The sequence below is a fragment of the Carex rostrata genome, chromosome 25 (genome assembly GCF_964058835.1).
Source record: "Carex rostrata chromosome 25, lpCarRost1.2, whole genome shotgun sequence".
NCBI classification, from domain to species: Eukaryota; Viridiplantae; Streptophyta; class Magnoliopsida; order Poales; family Cyperaceae; genus Carex; species Carex rostrata.
Genome location: NC_135942.1, coordinates 2,056,290 through 2,071,375, shown reverse-complemented (window position 1 = coordinate 2,071,375; position 15,086 = coordinate 2,056,290). Strand labels below are relative to the sequence as shown.

Genomic DNA, 15,086 nt, shown 5'->3' with positions numbered 1-15,086 from the left:
GACATTTGTGAATGTAGTTCATTGGCCATGTCTATTGGAATTTCAGTACATTTTGGAGGGAAGTTCATAAATGATCAGTATGGTGTACGTTACTCCATACCTGCAGTAAATACGTATTGGGTTGAAGAAAATTTCTCATTCGAGGAGTTGCATTCACTTATTTATGAAGCGAGCGGCTACAATAGGAATCACTGGAAATTAGAAATACAGGCCCGTATGCTCCAAGCAGGAAAGTATCTCAGAATCACATTGCGAGACGAATGAGCGTTTAGAGGCCTGCTTAGGAAGGTTGTGAGGTCCGGTGATCCTCTGTTGGAAGTTTTTGCATGCCGAATTAACAGAGAGTCAGGAGCTAGATGTTCATCCCAAAATTTGGCTGTAGAAAATTATCAACCAAATTATGAACCACACACTCCTCTATTCGTACCCGGACCAATGCCAGTACTAGAACCAGAACCAGAAATATACAATGATTCACCCCAATCTCCACCTTTTATCCAACCTCAACCACAATGTCCACCTTTTATCCCACATATATCCGTAGGTTCTCCATCCTTACCTGGACCTGAACCAAATCCTCACCCCAGACCGCCACCAGTACATGAAGATCCAAACGAGTCAGAATTTGAATTTATGAACGAGGTACCGGATGAGAATCTGCAAACTGGGGATGAATGGGGGGAAGGAGACTTGGATGATGAGGTAGATGAGGAAGATGAAGAAGATGAAGAAGATGAAGAAGAATACACACAGCCCACTGTGAGGCAAAATAGAGATATGTCGTTAAGTGGCCGTTCTGAGACTCACCCGTTTCTAAACTTCAATGACACATCTGCTTTTCGAGAAACAGATGTTTCTTACTACGGTCATCGGATTGAATACAAGAGTGAGCTCGCAGCAGGCCAATTCTTCGCCAACAAAAAGCAACTGACGAAAAAAATCAGAGAGTACCATGTTGACAAGAACCAAGAGATACATACGAAGAGAAGTGACACATCCTGGCTAGAAATTAGATGCAGCACTTCGGGTTGTCGTTTTAAACTGAAGGCAAAAGCAACCCGCACCAGCTCGAGATACATCAGCGGGACAGTATCACCGCCCGAATCAGGGAACATAATAGAACCAAATAGGTCCATCAGGAAGGCCCGTGTATATCTGTAATATTAAAATTAGAAGGCAACTCATTTTTCGGCATTAATTATAGTACAATTTAAATTTATTTCCTAATAGTTTTTTGAGTACCTCTGAATCTCGAGCTCTGTGGCATGCCGATCCAAACCTCCCGCAAATAGAGCTCGCAGCTTCGTCTTCTTGATAGCGTATCTGGACTTCCCATTATAATCCCGTATATCTCCTTCAGCTCCCAACAGCTCTGCGAGTCTGTCATTGATCATGTCATCATCCTCCTCAGGGGGGTCAGATATGCCACCATGGGCTCACCCTGGATGGGCAGACCCCATAGGACACTAACGTCCTGGAGAGTCACTGTCATCTCTCCGAACGGTAGGTGGAACGTCTGAGTCTCAGGGCGCCATCGCTCCACTAGTCCTGCCATGAGGGACTCATTAATGGCCTTAGTCTCCGTCTCCATAATATCGACCAAATGATGCAGTCCCAAATTTTGTAGATACTGGTCCATCAACGAGTAGTACTGTATACTAGGATGCCGACTCCTAGCCTCTACAATCTCCTCACTCTGTGTTGAAAGAAATAAACAACATAAAAAATTGAAAATACGACAACTCCACAAAATTTAAACTTAAAAAAGTAATAAAGTACCTCAATAGATGCCAGTGAAACTCGGTGATCTGCGTGAGTCATCCATAATAGAGGACTAAAATGTTCCGTGCTATTATCTGGAATTGGCTCAAGATCAGGGTCCGGTGGTGGTACTCTCCTAGGCCGTCCCCGTCCCCTAGCCGCCATCCTACGTTAAAAAAAATTAGACATGCTACAATTGGGTACAATTCACTAATTGCGGTAAAAATATGCTAAATTAGGCTAATATGCAAAAAAATGGATTATTCGGGTAAAATATGCTAAAACATGTCAAAATATACTCAAATATAATGAAAAAATGGAACATGATTACAATTAAAAGATATAGCCCAAGTGATATTGAACTCAAGTGAATTTTCTATATGAAAGTGAAAGCTACATTAATTCATTATTTATAATAAAAGAATTAAATCTAGTATAATTACATAACTAAAAGAAAGGCCTTATCACTCGAATCTTCTCCTAATCGTATTAAAACCTCTAATAATCAACTAAGCACGAACCTCTAAAAAACCAGTGTCATCTAATTCCAAAAGAAAATCTCATTTGGAATCAGATGTCAATGGCCTGTAAACAGTACTAGCAAAGCACCAATCAAATCTATGTAATTTTTTTTTCAAATTAACAGTAATAGAAAATTCTCTAATATAAGAAGCTATTAAAAAAAATACAAACTCATGTTCCCTAAAATACAAACAAATTATGGTTTTATTTTAATTTTACAAAAATAGTTAATGAGCTCATCATTGACTTCCAAATTATTAAAAATAAGCTCTAAATGAGAGTTTGTAATAGGCATCTTCATAAAGAAAACGGATGCCGTCCTCATCTAAATGAAACATTTTATAAATTCAGTCTCTAGGAGAATACTATATAGAACAAATTACATTCCTTAGATGTTCTTTTGAAGAAAAAAAACGGCTCACAAGATCTTAACGCTCCATCTAAATTGGATTATCTCAGTAGGTAATAGTAATGCACAACTGATCTCATATGCATATTACATAATGGTCCACATTATGGACTCTTTATTTTTATTTATATAATCCAAACAGTCGATCTGAACAATTCAACATGATCTTTATGTGAAAATATATTTGGATACCAAATTTTACATTTGTTATAATTTTTTACTATTTTTTTAGATAGGTACAAAAATTAATTACCGCCATCCACAAACAGTGGTTTTTTACCTATCTAAACAAATTATGAAAAAATTGTTAAATTGGGTATGCAAATACATTTTCATAGAGAGATCATTTTAAATAGTTTGAATCGACTATTTGGACTTGAAATAGAGATATGAATCCATAACACAGGTCGATCTGTAATATGCATATTATCATAGCCTCACTCTTTTAATAAATATGCACATCCCTAAACTTTACAATATAGCATTTTACTAAACTTTACAAGGCAATTAATCAACCATCTAAGAAAAAATGCATAATTACAAGTCAATTTTACTAAATTTTACAGGGGCAATTAATCACACAGAAAAGCACAAATGCTCTACTATAATTCTTCACAAATAAATCAAACATGTCAGAAAAAATCCATATATTCCAATATATAATGTGTAAATCAACCATGGTAACCCACATGCATACTTAGTGCAATACCTAACTGAGTAGAATGAGATCTGAGTCGTCAGTTGTAATCTAGCATGAATCTGAATACACACCTCCTATATCTAATTCTACAATATTTTCAACCTCAAACCACCAATTTTTTTATTGCAATAAAAATTCAAACTAAACTAACAAATTAAGAGGAAAATCAAACTAAACTAATTGAAAGAGGAAACTAACAAATTAATAATAGAAAATCGAGACTTCGATCTGATCAGCCGCCTCTGCTGGTTCACCGGCCACCACTGCCACCTTGCAATGTAGAGAGGAAGGGAAGAATTGAGCGGGCTGGAGCAACAATGGAGTAGGGCGGAGCAAGAAGAGAGCGACGGGTAGGGTTTGGCGAAGCAAGAGAGAGGTGGCGGGTGGGATTCGGCGGAGCAAGGGGCCAGTGGCGGACAGAGAGCACGGGTGAGAGTTTGGAGAAGAAAGATTGCTTCAAGATCTGTGTTTCGGATCTGAAATTAAAGGGTCGGCCCGCGCATATTTTCCGCGCTTCGAACCAAAAATTCGGAGCCGCGGGTTTGCTTCAAGATTCGTGTGGCGGATCTGTAATTTACAGTCCGGAGCGCAGATATTATTAGCGGCCTGGGTATTTTTTTAAATTCAGTTCAAATGTGGTTATTTTTAATAATTTTATTTATTATGTGGTCATTTATTATGTAGATGCTCTAAATCTTCTAATTATGTCTCTGCTCGGAAAAGCGAATCAGTTTGTTTTTTTTCGTACAAGCACAAACTATATATTGTTATTTTTGTCAGAAAAAAATGCAATTTTCTAGCTTTGATATATGTTTGCATATCGCCTTTTTATTTTATAAAATGACAGACAAATAAAGATACACAAAATTACTTTTTTTATGAACAATGATTATTGTTAGAACTTTCAATAAATATTATAATACATCAGTTCTTAGAAGGAGAAATCTAAATAGAAAATTGAACTGAACCAAAAACAGATACTTGTAAATATCTTTTGCCGGTACGAATATAAAAACAGATTATATTCCTTAAACAAATGTAACTTCAAAAGCGACAATTAAAAGGTAATTTTACGAGGAGAATGAAATGTTTCCTCTTTTGTAGAAAAACTGCTCTTAACAATCTTCGCAAATTTGCATAAAACACACTCAATATTATAATATTAGCCCAGTACAGATGAAAAGATAACATTTATACTGTTGGGTGTAATATTACAATACAACACAATAACAATCATAAATCAAACTGGAATTAATCAGGTTTTCTTTTAGAATAATTTTTTTTAAGCTAGTATGATGCCACGCAAATATATGATGACTCACAGGTGCGGACCGACCGAGCATATCCTCAAACTAAAGGGGCCGGATTAAGCCTCCTTAAGGCTTAATCCGCTTCCTTTAGTTTCCTTAGCCGCTTAATCCTACCGAACACCGGTTCTTTAGTGCGGATTAAGAACACCTCCTTTAGCTTCCTTTTGCCCGGATCTTAATCCTCTGCCCGGACTTTAAGGCACCCATACCCCTTCCTTTAGTTTCCTTAGCAAAACCCACGGATTAAGACAACCGAACATCGGTTCCTTAGCGCTCCTTCAGCTCTTAATCCTTCACTCTTAATCCTTTGTTGCCGAACGACCCCAAAGGGATGAAACACGAATGAGGATCAATTATGTTGTGAATAAAAATTAATTTTACAATATTTTTATTTTAAATTATATATATAATCACATATAAACACAAACAAATTGAAAAAAAAGTGAGAATCAATTGACTGTTTGTTCTCAATACCTCCGCCTCTGATATCTTGTATATAAAAAAGGTTGGTTATTTGTTTTTTAGTAAAAAGCTGGAGATGAAGCTACCTAACTATTTAATATTTAATATGTATATAAAAAAAATATTTGATTTTCAAGCTTGTAACATCTCATATATAACTGAAGTCATTACTTTTGTTATTAGATTAAATATTGATTCTCAAATTAAAAAATTATAAAAAACAAAACAATGTTATTTCTCTATCAATCAAATAATTGTACAAGTATCGGAAACATGTCGGAATTTAAATTAGAAAGATAAATTAATATTATATCCTGAGTATCGGATTTGGACAGAAATTAAATTAGTCATATAAATAAATATCAACTTTAATTTTTCAAACCGAAAACTTGTATTTGATCAAGTGACAAATACAATAATCTTTATATAGGAAGTTATAAATTCGAAATCCGAAAAAAATAGTTTTTTATGAATATAATTGAAACCATGTCGAATCGAAATTTAATCCGAATCCAATCGAAACAAGGCAATCAAATAACGGCAGCAATTTTCCGACTAGGCCATATCCTCTGATAAGGTAACAAAATATTTTCGTTTAGATCCAAACTGTCTCATCAGAATACAGAAAATGCACATAATTTTTTAAATATTCGTGCAGATACTGATCATACAGTCCGAATCTAAACAAGAATATTACGTTACCTTAGGTGAAATGAATTTCATTCTAACTCTATTTGATATTGACATAATTATTTTGATTTCGCACAATTATACCTATATTAACAGTCCAAACAAACCTTCGGCTTTGAGTGCCAGTCAAAAAAACCTGAAGTCGCACAAAGCCAAAATGTGAAGCCTGACAACAAAAATAGAGATATTTTGAGGGTGTACATGTAAGAGAACCTTAATACTTTTTGGGCTGTCCGCCTGTCTCCGTCTCCCATGAAAAAGTATTTTACTTGATTTCAATAAAGAAAATAAGAATTTTAATTGATAATCCATTCCATTGATACCTCTGACCGAGTACAATTAGATCTCTGTTGTCCGTTTTAACATAAAATAAATTTTAAAACAGATCTCCTATATTCACATAGGCACCGAATTGCGAATTCCAATTGCTCGGCTGGGAGCTCATTTGAGAGACTGAATTCTCGGCAGGAAATTCTTACTACTAGAATCATTGTCGGTGAACCCAATTTAAAAATTAACAGTGACCGGCTTCACCCGACAGTGATTGAAATGACAAGATTTTCCTGCACCCCGGAAGGCAGGTGATCTCCTTCCCTCATTTGAGCGCATTATACTGCGGTTGTCACTATTTGTAGTTGTCTGACGTCAAATAAAAACGGTTCGATTCACATTGCGATTCGTACATGTAACTTTAAAATTCAGGTAAATCGAGTGCGCACAAATTTTAATACTAATTAGACAATTTTGACGTGATATAAATTTAATCTAATCCGATGGCCCTCAGACCCCTCCCCTCACTTCAATGGGTCTGAATCCTCTAGCGTAACTTAAGATTTGAGTTTAGATTCAGATAGTCCAATTAAATAAAGGCTAATCCGCAATGAAGTAAAATTTACAATACTTTTAATATTTGTATAAATTTTGATCGAACGGTTGGGATCTAAACTCAAACTCTGAGCTACTTTTATAAATCTGAATTTCACATCAATAGTCCGAATCTCTAGAGTAAATCAAATTTTGAGTTTACATCCGGACCTTCCGATTAGAATCCGGACTAATATGATGAAATACACTTAACTTCTTTAATATTCGTTTAATATTAGTGCGGATTGGATTTAAACCAAAAAATTGAGCTACTCTACGGACGACGGTCCGAATTCCTCCATTTGAGCTGGACAATCTAACAAACTTTCCACTTCGAGTCAGCCAAGTCGAATACTCTAAAAAAGTAGAAAAATGTGAAGTCACAGAAGCTAGTCTGACGACAAAAATAGAAATAGAGATGTTTTGAGGGTGTACATGTAAGAGCACCTCGTTGAATTGCCTTTTTGGGCTGTCCCGTCACGCTGTCCCCCATGAAAAAGAATTCTACTTGATTTCATTGGCGTCTCTGTCTTCACTACACCAATGGCTATGTTCTTCCGGTCTCTCAGGCGGTCGTCGCCCTCCGCCGCTGTCCGGCGGCTCCTCCTCCGTCCCTACCCCGGAGAGGAAGTACATCAGGTGCGAGAGTACACCACTTGTGAAGGATCTCGTCCAACCCTTATACATAAACGCAGCCTGGATATACTTCACGATCCATGGTTCAACAAGGTCTTTCTCTCCCACTTTATATATCTAATCCTGTAAAGTTGCTCAATTTCTCAAGCTTAAGCTACTTCGTTTATGTAATTAGTAATAATATAATCCATTCGTGTGTTTAATGCAACCTTTAGTGCTCATAGTAGCAACATCTGGAACAAGGGCCAAGACTAGTTTACCAGAAACTTTATACCGACACTAAGAAACCTGTACAGTACCGATCTGGTATTGGCCTCTGTGCATTAAACCTTGGTATCTTCCTTCCTTGATCATTTAAAGAACCCAAACTTGATGCAAGCTGAGAAGAAGAACAGAAGAATTGACAGCAGATGTACACTGATGCTGGTCTGCTGGATTGGCATTAACTATACCAAGCTATGAATATCCAAAATTTAAGTCTAACAAAGAGAGATAACTCAATTTGAAACCAAAATCACAGACAATTTAGCTATAGTTTAAGCAAAATAACTTACTCTTGCTTTTGATTTTAATTTTAATTTTGAAACTAAAAAAGGGGACAGCTTTTTCTATGACGGAGCGGGACCGATTAGACCTAAGGGGCCTTCTACCTCCTAATGTTGTATCTTCTCAGCAACAAATTGACCGCTTCAGTGAGTTATATTTTATTCACAGATTTGAAACTTTATTGCTGAAAAGTTGGACTTGTTTTGGCGCTTTAAAATTAGTGGGAGATCTGAATAAGAGTTTTTTTTTTGAACAAGTTTTGAAGTGGACTAGTGGTACCAAATATTTTGGACTTCAAGAGCATACTGGGCACTATAATCTATTTTTGGCATTCACTTGTAGCTAAAGCTCTCGTTAGTAAGAAAAGAATTTTGTGGTTATAGTGGTTGATTTGAGAAGATTTGAAGTGAATGCAAGAGATGGGATGTCAGATACAACCGCACTTGCCAAGTGGCGTGTTCTCAACAGATTACACGACCGAAATGAGGTCATGTATTATAAGGTCCCTTCCTTTCTTGATTGGTTTATTATTTGTTTTTGGACGCAAAATGGTGGTACCTGCTGTTTTGTGGGAATTTACTGATCAAGCATTTTATTTGGTTATTGTTGAAAAAATACTACTGCTAGTCGGCTTTGGGTATTCTTAAAAAAAAGTATACTTTTGAATAATGAAGTGCACTTTGTGCAAACAGGTTTTTAAGAGAATACCAAGGAATGAAGTCTATTTCCACTCTTATTCTTACAAAAGGATGTGGTATAAGCTGGCTATACTTTCAATCTAGAGAGTCTAATCTTGCTGGGCTACATTTAGTTATTGAGTATTTAATACCGCATTTCCCTAATCATTTCCCTAAATTGCAAAAAACAGATATTGATAGATAACATTGAGGAGTATGCACCTATTGTATATACACCGACAGTGGGGCTTGTCTGTCAGAAGTACAGTGGCTTGTACAGAAGGCCACGTGGCATGTACTTTAGTGCGGCTGACCGGGGCGAGATGATGTCTATGGTTTATAACTGGCCTGCTGACCAGGTTTGTTGCTTTATAATATGCTGCAAGAAAGAACAATTTGCTTCAAGTGAGACAAAAAAGAATTTTGCTTTGTAATTTTCTGGAAAAAAGAATTTGTTGTTTCAAATGTCATAGCATTAAACTAGTAATTTTGGTTGAGATTTTTTATACAACCGAGACAAATAGAATGAGAGCAGATGAAGGAATTGGAAATTGAAAACTGTAATATAGATGAGAGACAAACTTTTTGTCAACCCCCTATTGCCAATACAGGTAAAAAGTATTTGAGTTTTGAATTAAGGGCAAATTGGTCAGTTAAAATTCTTTTGTAGCATCCATTTAGTGCTCTTATAATTCATGCATGCTTTTTGCAACAGACATGATTGTGTTTCTTTTACAAAATACTGGTAACTCGTCAGTTTTTTTTTTTTTTTAAAGAATCAAAATGCATCACTATTGTTATATTTTTACTCAGGTGGATATGATAGTGGTGACAGATGGAGGCAGGATATTGGGTCTCGGTGATCTTGGTGTACAGGGTATGGGAATTGCAGTTGGGAAACTTGACCTGTACGTCTCAGCTGCTGGGATAAATCCACAGAGGGTATCTATTGTTTTTAACACATTTCTCTTTATATTAATCTTTCTTCTAAATTGAAATTGAACCCTACTCCTAAATTTAAATTAATTGTTTTTTCTTCTTATAATAGGTGCTTCCAGTCATGATAGATGTGGGAACAAACAATGAAAACCTCCTCAAGGATCCCTTGTGTAAGTGTTTGGTGGAAGAAAATAAACTAATTTTATAATCTTGTGATTATTTGCTTGTGAAATAGTTCAGATCTTTACTTTGGTTAAAACAAAGAAAGGATATCAATAAAAGAAACAAAAAGGATAAGCAAAACATGGCAATAGATCTGACTGATCTGGTACTTGAACCCCTTTTTTTTTTGTTATCTTGATCATTGTAACTGACTCTGCCATGAATATTTTTCGCAGAACTCGAGTAGAGCATTTTTATATTCTTCATTTTTTTTGGTGAATAGACTTAGGGCTACAGCAGCACAGGCTTGAAGGAGAAGAATACTTGTCAGTAATTGATGAATTTATGGAGGCTGTTTTTAGTCGCTGGCCTAATGTCATCGTGCAGGTACTCCAACACATTTACATCTATCTCTTACTCTAATTTCCCTTGGGAAAAGAACTATTTGCATTTCTACCATAGGTTTGCTTGTACGCTTTGAAGGGTACAGATATGCAAAGAATGATACAAATTTACACTCTGCACATTGGTGAAAAGTATGTTTTTTCTGGTTTGGTCACATAGCAATGAATGATACAATTTTTATTTTTTAATTTTGGATTAGTTTGAAGATTTCCAAAGCAAGTGGGCCCTCCCTTTATTGCTACGATACAGAAATACCTACCGCATGTTCAATGATGATGTTCAGGTGTATAATTACTGTCCTTTTTCTTTACTTATTTTAATCCTGTCAAAAATCAATATTTTCTGAGATTTCACTTGTGCATTTTTGCGTCTTTGATTTTTGGGTAAAAAGGGTACAGCTGGAGTTGCAATAGCAGGTCTTTTAGGGGCAGTTCGGGCACAAGGTCAAACCATGCTTGACTTTCCTAAGCAAAAGATTGTTGTAGCTGGTGCGGGAAGGTATGGAATATTTCTAATGTGTACACTTATTGAAAATTTTCATTGTTATAAAGCAAGTTCTTTTCTTTTATTCTTGATTGGGGGATCACTGTATTGCATGATGTGTACTAAATTTTTTTCTGCTACCAAGTTTTTGGTTAATTTTAAGAGTTAGTAATTTATCTATAACTGTTAATAGTTTTTGTTTTTTGGTAGTGCGGGAATAGGAGTGGTGGATGCAGTAAGCAAAACAATGGCACGAATGCTTGGTAACACTGAGTCCGCTTTTCAAAGTGCCAGAAGCCAATTTTGGCTGGTCGATGCCTCGGTATCTCGTTGTTTGATTAAGTCAAATTTTATTGACTCAGAATTCTTTTACACGTCATGTGTATCATAGTAATCCTGCAAAAAAAAAAGAAAAAAAGAAGAAGAAAACAAAAGACAATGAAAGAAAGGAGTATCCTGTGTTCTCCCTTTTTTTAGAACCATTCTCAAAAGACCTGTATGTTTAATTGTTTATTTCTACATGCAAGGATGAAAGAGCAGTAGTTTGCATACTCAAAAAAGAAATTAGGAGGTTGATGGGTATATGTGCCATCTGCCTTGTTTTAGAATAGGCATCTGAGATACTACTCTAACAGGGAACATTATATGTTGGTGTTTTATGACAGTCTAGATGAAAATGTTCATGATTTTTAAAACTCAAAAAGCATCTTTCCCCCATTCTTTCAGCTTTTGGTTGGGAAATGTTGAGTCTTTGGCATTTTTTATTGTTGTTTTTATTTGGCGAACTGTTTGTAGGGTTTAATAACTGAAAGCCGAGCAAACATAGATGCACCTGCATTGCCATTTGCTAGGAAGAAAAAAGATGTGGGGCACCTGGGTCTAAGCGAGGGTGCTAGCTTGGTTGAAGTGGTATATATGCTTGTTCCATTTTCTCCTTTATCAAACTACTTATTTCTTCCATATTTCCAGATAAGTTATTAATAATTATTAGAAAATTGCTCCAGTTAATGAACTGTTTGTTGGATGCTCATATTTATTTGATCGGATGGTTATTCTATGCTATTGAGGATTCCTAAAATCAAATGACAATGATATAAATTGATTTTGTTATAATCTTTATTTATTAGTATATTTCCTAACTAAAATTAGAATTAGTCTTAAAGGCGAAGCAAACATTTCCTACTTGGCATGTTTGATCTTATGGTTAACATTAAAATGTGGCATGCTTGAGAAATATTATTTAACACCCAGTTATAAAACCAATACATCTTGCATGCTGACCATGTACCCTTTCTTAATATAAGCATCCAGATAGGATAATTTATCAAATTAAAACTTGATTGTGGCTGTTTATATCATCACTGCCGCCATGCCATCACCTTTTTCATCATTAGTATAGTAATATTGATAATGCTAGTGATCACAAAAGTGGACATGTTAATAATGATAATAGCCATGATACCTAGTGTTTATAATAGAGGTGCGAATGATGGATCCAATTTAATGTGATTTAGGTGAAAAAGGTGAAACCTGATGCGCTACTTGGATTATCTGCTGTTGGTGGCTTGTTCTCCAAGGAGGTAAACTCGTGCCCTTTGACAGTTTGGTACTGGACCCACTTCTGGTCTTCTGCCAAAATATTTTTATCGGAGATTTTCTCATTGCCCCCCCCCCCCTCCCCTCCCCCCTCAGCCCTTTATTTTTTTGGGTGGGGGTTGGGGGGGGGGGTGGTTGGTGGTTATTGGGTTACATATGGTTTTGTATATGAAGAATAGGGCTTCAGTATGGCAGTAAATTATATGTACTTTAGTTTTCCGAAATTCTCAGAAACAACACAGAGAATGAGTTACATTTGTTCCCTTGCCTGCTCATACAGATTTCCCTACTCATGTAAAATTCAAGGTGGAAATTATATGTTTCATCTCAGGTATTGGAGGCTCTAAGAGACTCAACAACTTGTTCTAGACCTGCGGTTTTTGCTATGTCTAATCCCACAAAGAATGGTCAGTTAATGTTATTATTTCATTTTTGTGTTGTAAGCAGAAGCCAAAGTCATATCATAGAGTCCTAATTTATTTCTTGTGGATTATTTAGCCGAGTGCACACCTGAAGATGCCTTCTCTATAGTTGGTGACAATATTATATATGCCAGTGGAAGCCCTTTTCATGATGTTAATCTAGGTACTCTCTCTCTCTCTCTCTCAAAAGCAATGAGCCTTTGAACATATTTTGTTTCTTATTTTTGTCATATTCAGAACCTAGTTTGTCACATACATTAAGTACTGGGGATTACCGATTTCAATGTCTGTTATTATAATAGCTATAATTTTTTCTTTTCAGGTGATGGCAAGATTGGTCACTCTAATCAAGGAAATAACATGTATCTCTTTCCTGGGTATGCTCTATATTATTATCTTTAATTGTCATTCTTAACCAAATATGAAACATCTTCTACCATCTTTTACCATCTTTACTCATGTTGAAACATTCCAGGATTGGCCTTGGGACACTTTTGTCAGGTGCAACTGTTATCTCAGATGGTATGCTCCAGGCTGCAGCAGAGTGGTATTATTTCAAGCCTAAATTATCCCCTTTCTAGCTGTGTATTTGTTATTTTGAATTTTCTGTGAGAACAGCACTTCTTTTCCTAATTTGTTTCTTTTACTTTGTAATAGCTTGGCAGCTTATATGAAAGATGATGAGGTTCAGGAAGGGGTCATATATCCTCCTATCTCTAGGTCACGATAATTATTTTCTCATTTTATCACATAATTCAGTCAGCTAACATTTTGAGCTACTAACTCATCTCAGAGTATGTATTATTATGTCTTGTGTTTGTTTAGAATAAGAGATATAACAAAGGAGGTGGCGGCGGCTGTTGTAAGAGAGGCTGTGAAGGAGGATCTTGCTGAAGGGTACCGCGGCATGGATCCCCGTGAGCTTCAAAAACTGGATGAGGTAAAAGGAAATTATTACAGTAAATTTATTCCCTACTATTGTTGAAGATAAAAAATCAATTAGGTATCAATTACATTGATAGCAGATCAATTAGTATTGATTAGCAGATATAGCAAATCATGTAATTAGGAAATATTTTAATGGCTCTTTAAATCTGGTAGCCTATAAATAGGCACCGTATAAGAGATTGAAATAATATCATAAATCGATAAAATTGAAATTAGTTCTTTTCCTCTTTAATTTCAACATCTATCTTTCCTTGGGCATTGTTTCAATTAACACTACATGTAGTAGCAGCACAATTTAATGTGACGAAAACCTGGTTTGACTAATTTTAACACATTTTGAAGCATTAATAATTTGGAATTGCTAAGAACCTGATATCTTAAAAGGTCTTGACATTTCTTGATTCTCTGATGGAGAAAAGAACAACAAAGGAAATGCCTACAACTGAAGTTTGGGTTCTTAGCAAACCTAAATTTTTTGAGTTATGGTATATTTTGGACCTGTTATGCAATAATAGAAAGAAGGAATTTCTGCAGGCCTGGCTGGTCATTTTTGCTTAAAATATGGGGAGGGACGGTTTTTAGAGGTTTTTCCCCATTTTTGTCAGGAACTATTCTTTCTGTCAGGAGGTCCTTAAAATATCTCCTATAGATTATATACCCTTATGACATATGAGGGACAACCCTATATTAAATTTTACAGAATTGCATATCCTTTCACACTGTTTCTCCCTTTTCACGTATAATTGGGAGCAATTTGGCCTCAAAATATTTTTTTAATGCTTTTTAGGCTACAATACATATGATTTTTAAAGGTAGAAGTCACTTTTTAGATTCTGCAACCGTGCAAAGAACATTTGCCTCGATATTAAATAGCTTATGTTACTGACCTTTTCTTTGTAATCCTTTTATTTTGTCAGGAGGAAACCAAAGAGTATGTGCAAAACAACATGTGGAGCCCATTATATCCAACCTTGGTATACAAACAGGATTGAATTGTATTTTCATTCCTCCAGGGCGAATGGGCGATACATTGTTGCTCTCTTGTTGTAATTATATTTGTTTGAACTACATACAATTGCCAAAAATAACAGAAGTTCTTACTCTTGAGTTGGAACTTCTCATCTCGATCGGATGATATAATATTTAAGTGTATACGGTCTACTAATTCTTCCTTTATTTTCCTGAAGGAAAAAGGAAAAAGTATCCGCACAGATAGTTCTTATAACCCATAAGTTTTAATTTTTGTTGCCCACTTTGCGCTTTTCATTTCTTGGATGTTGTTTGCTTGATTAATGTGATGTAATATAAGAATCATAAGCAACCAATAAGTTTGCTGACATGTTGGAATACACCTGTGTTATTACAAGGTTAAATTTTCTATGTACAACCTGTGTGTGTTGCATTACATCGTTTAAAAAAGCACAAGTGCATATACAATCTTTTTGGATTCTGTGACTAAAACTCTGCAAGTAATAGTGTGATAGATGAAGACTACAGAGCTAGCGGAGATAATAAAAGCAACTTGCTTTGTCTAGTACAAATTATATAGGAGTG

General features: G+C 35.6%; 1 protein-coding gene across 1 annotated transcript; it reads left to right on the top strand.

The window, feature by feature from the left end:
* Window positions 1–7,136: 7,136 nt before the first annotated feature.
* On the top strand, window positions 7,137–14,879 carry NAD-ME1 (NAD-dependent malic enzyme 1). The gene is made up of 19 exons (XM_078292104.1): window positions 7,137–7,447; window positions 7,950–8,046; window positions 8,284–8,402; window positions 8,769–8,936; window positions 9,391–9,519; window positions 9,626–9,686; window positions 9,962–10,065; window positions 10,283–10,366; window positions 10,475–10,581; window positions 10,777–10,888; window positions 11,362–11,475; window positions 12,081–12,146; window positions 12,494–12,569; window positions 12,661–12,747; window positions 12,907–12,961; window positions 13,060–13,131; window positions 13,242–13,304; window positions 13,410–13,524; window positions 14,450–14,879. Exons 1-19 carry the CDS (start codon window positions 7,262–7,264, stop codon window positions 14,522–14,524), a joined length of 1,890 nt encoding a protein of 629 aa, XP_078148230.1. The 5' UTR covers window positions 7,137–7,261; the 3' UTR covers window positions 14,525–14,879.
* The last annotated feature ends 207 nt before the right edge of the window (window positions 14,880–15,086 follow it).

Excerpts from the sequence above, each read along its gene's own strand:
- NAD-ME1 (XM_078292104.1), top strand. The coding sequence starts at position 7,262 with ATGGCTATGTTCTTCCGGTCTCTCAGGCGGTCGTCGCCCTCCGCCGCT. Across the intron at positions 10,066-10,282 it reads GGCCTAATGTCATCGTGCAG|TTTGAAGATTTCCAAAGCAA; the intron begins GTACTCCAACAC and ends ATTTTGGATTAG. Across the intron at positions 12,570-12,660 it reads GTCTAATCCCACAAAGAATG|CCGAGTGCACACCTGAAGAT; the intron begins GTCAGTTAATGT and ends TGGATTATTTAG.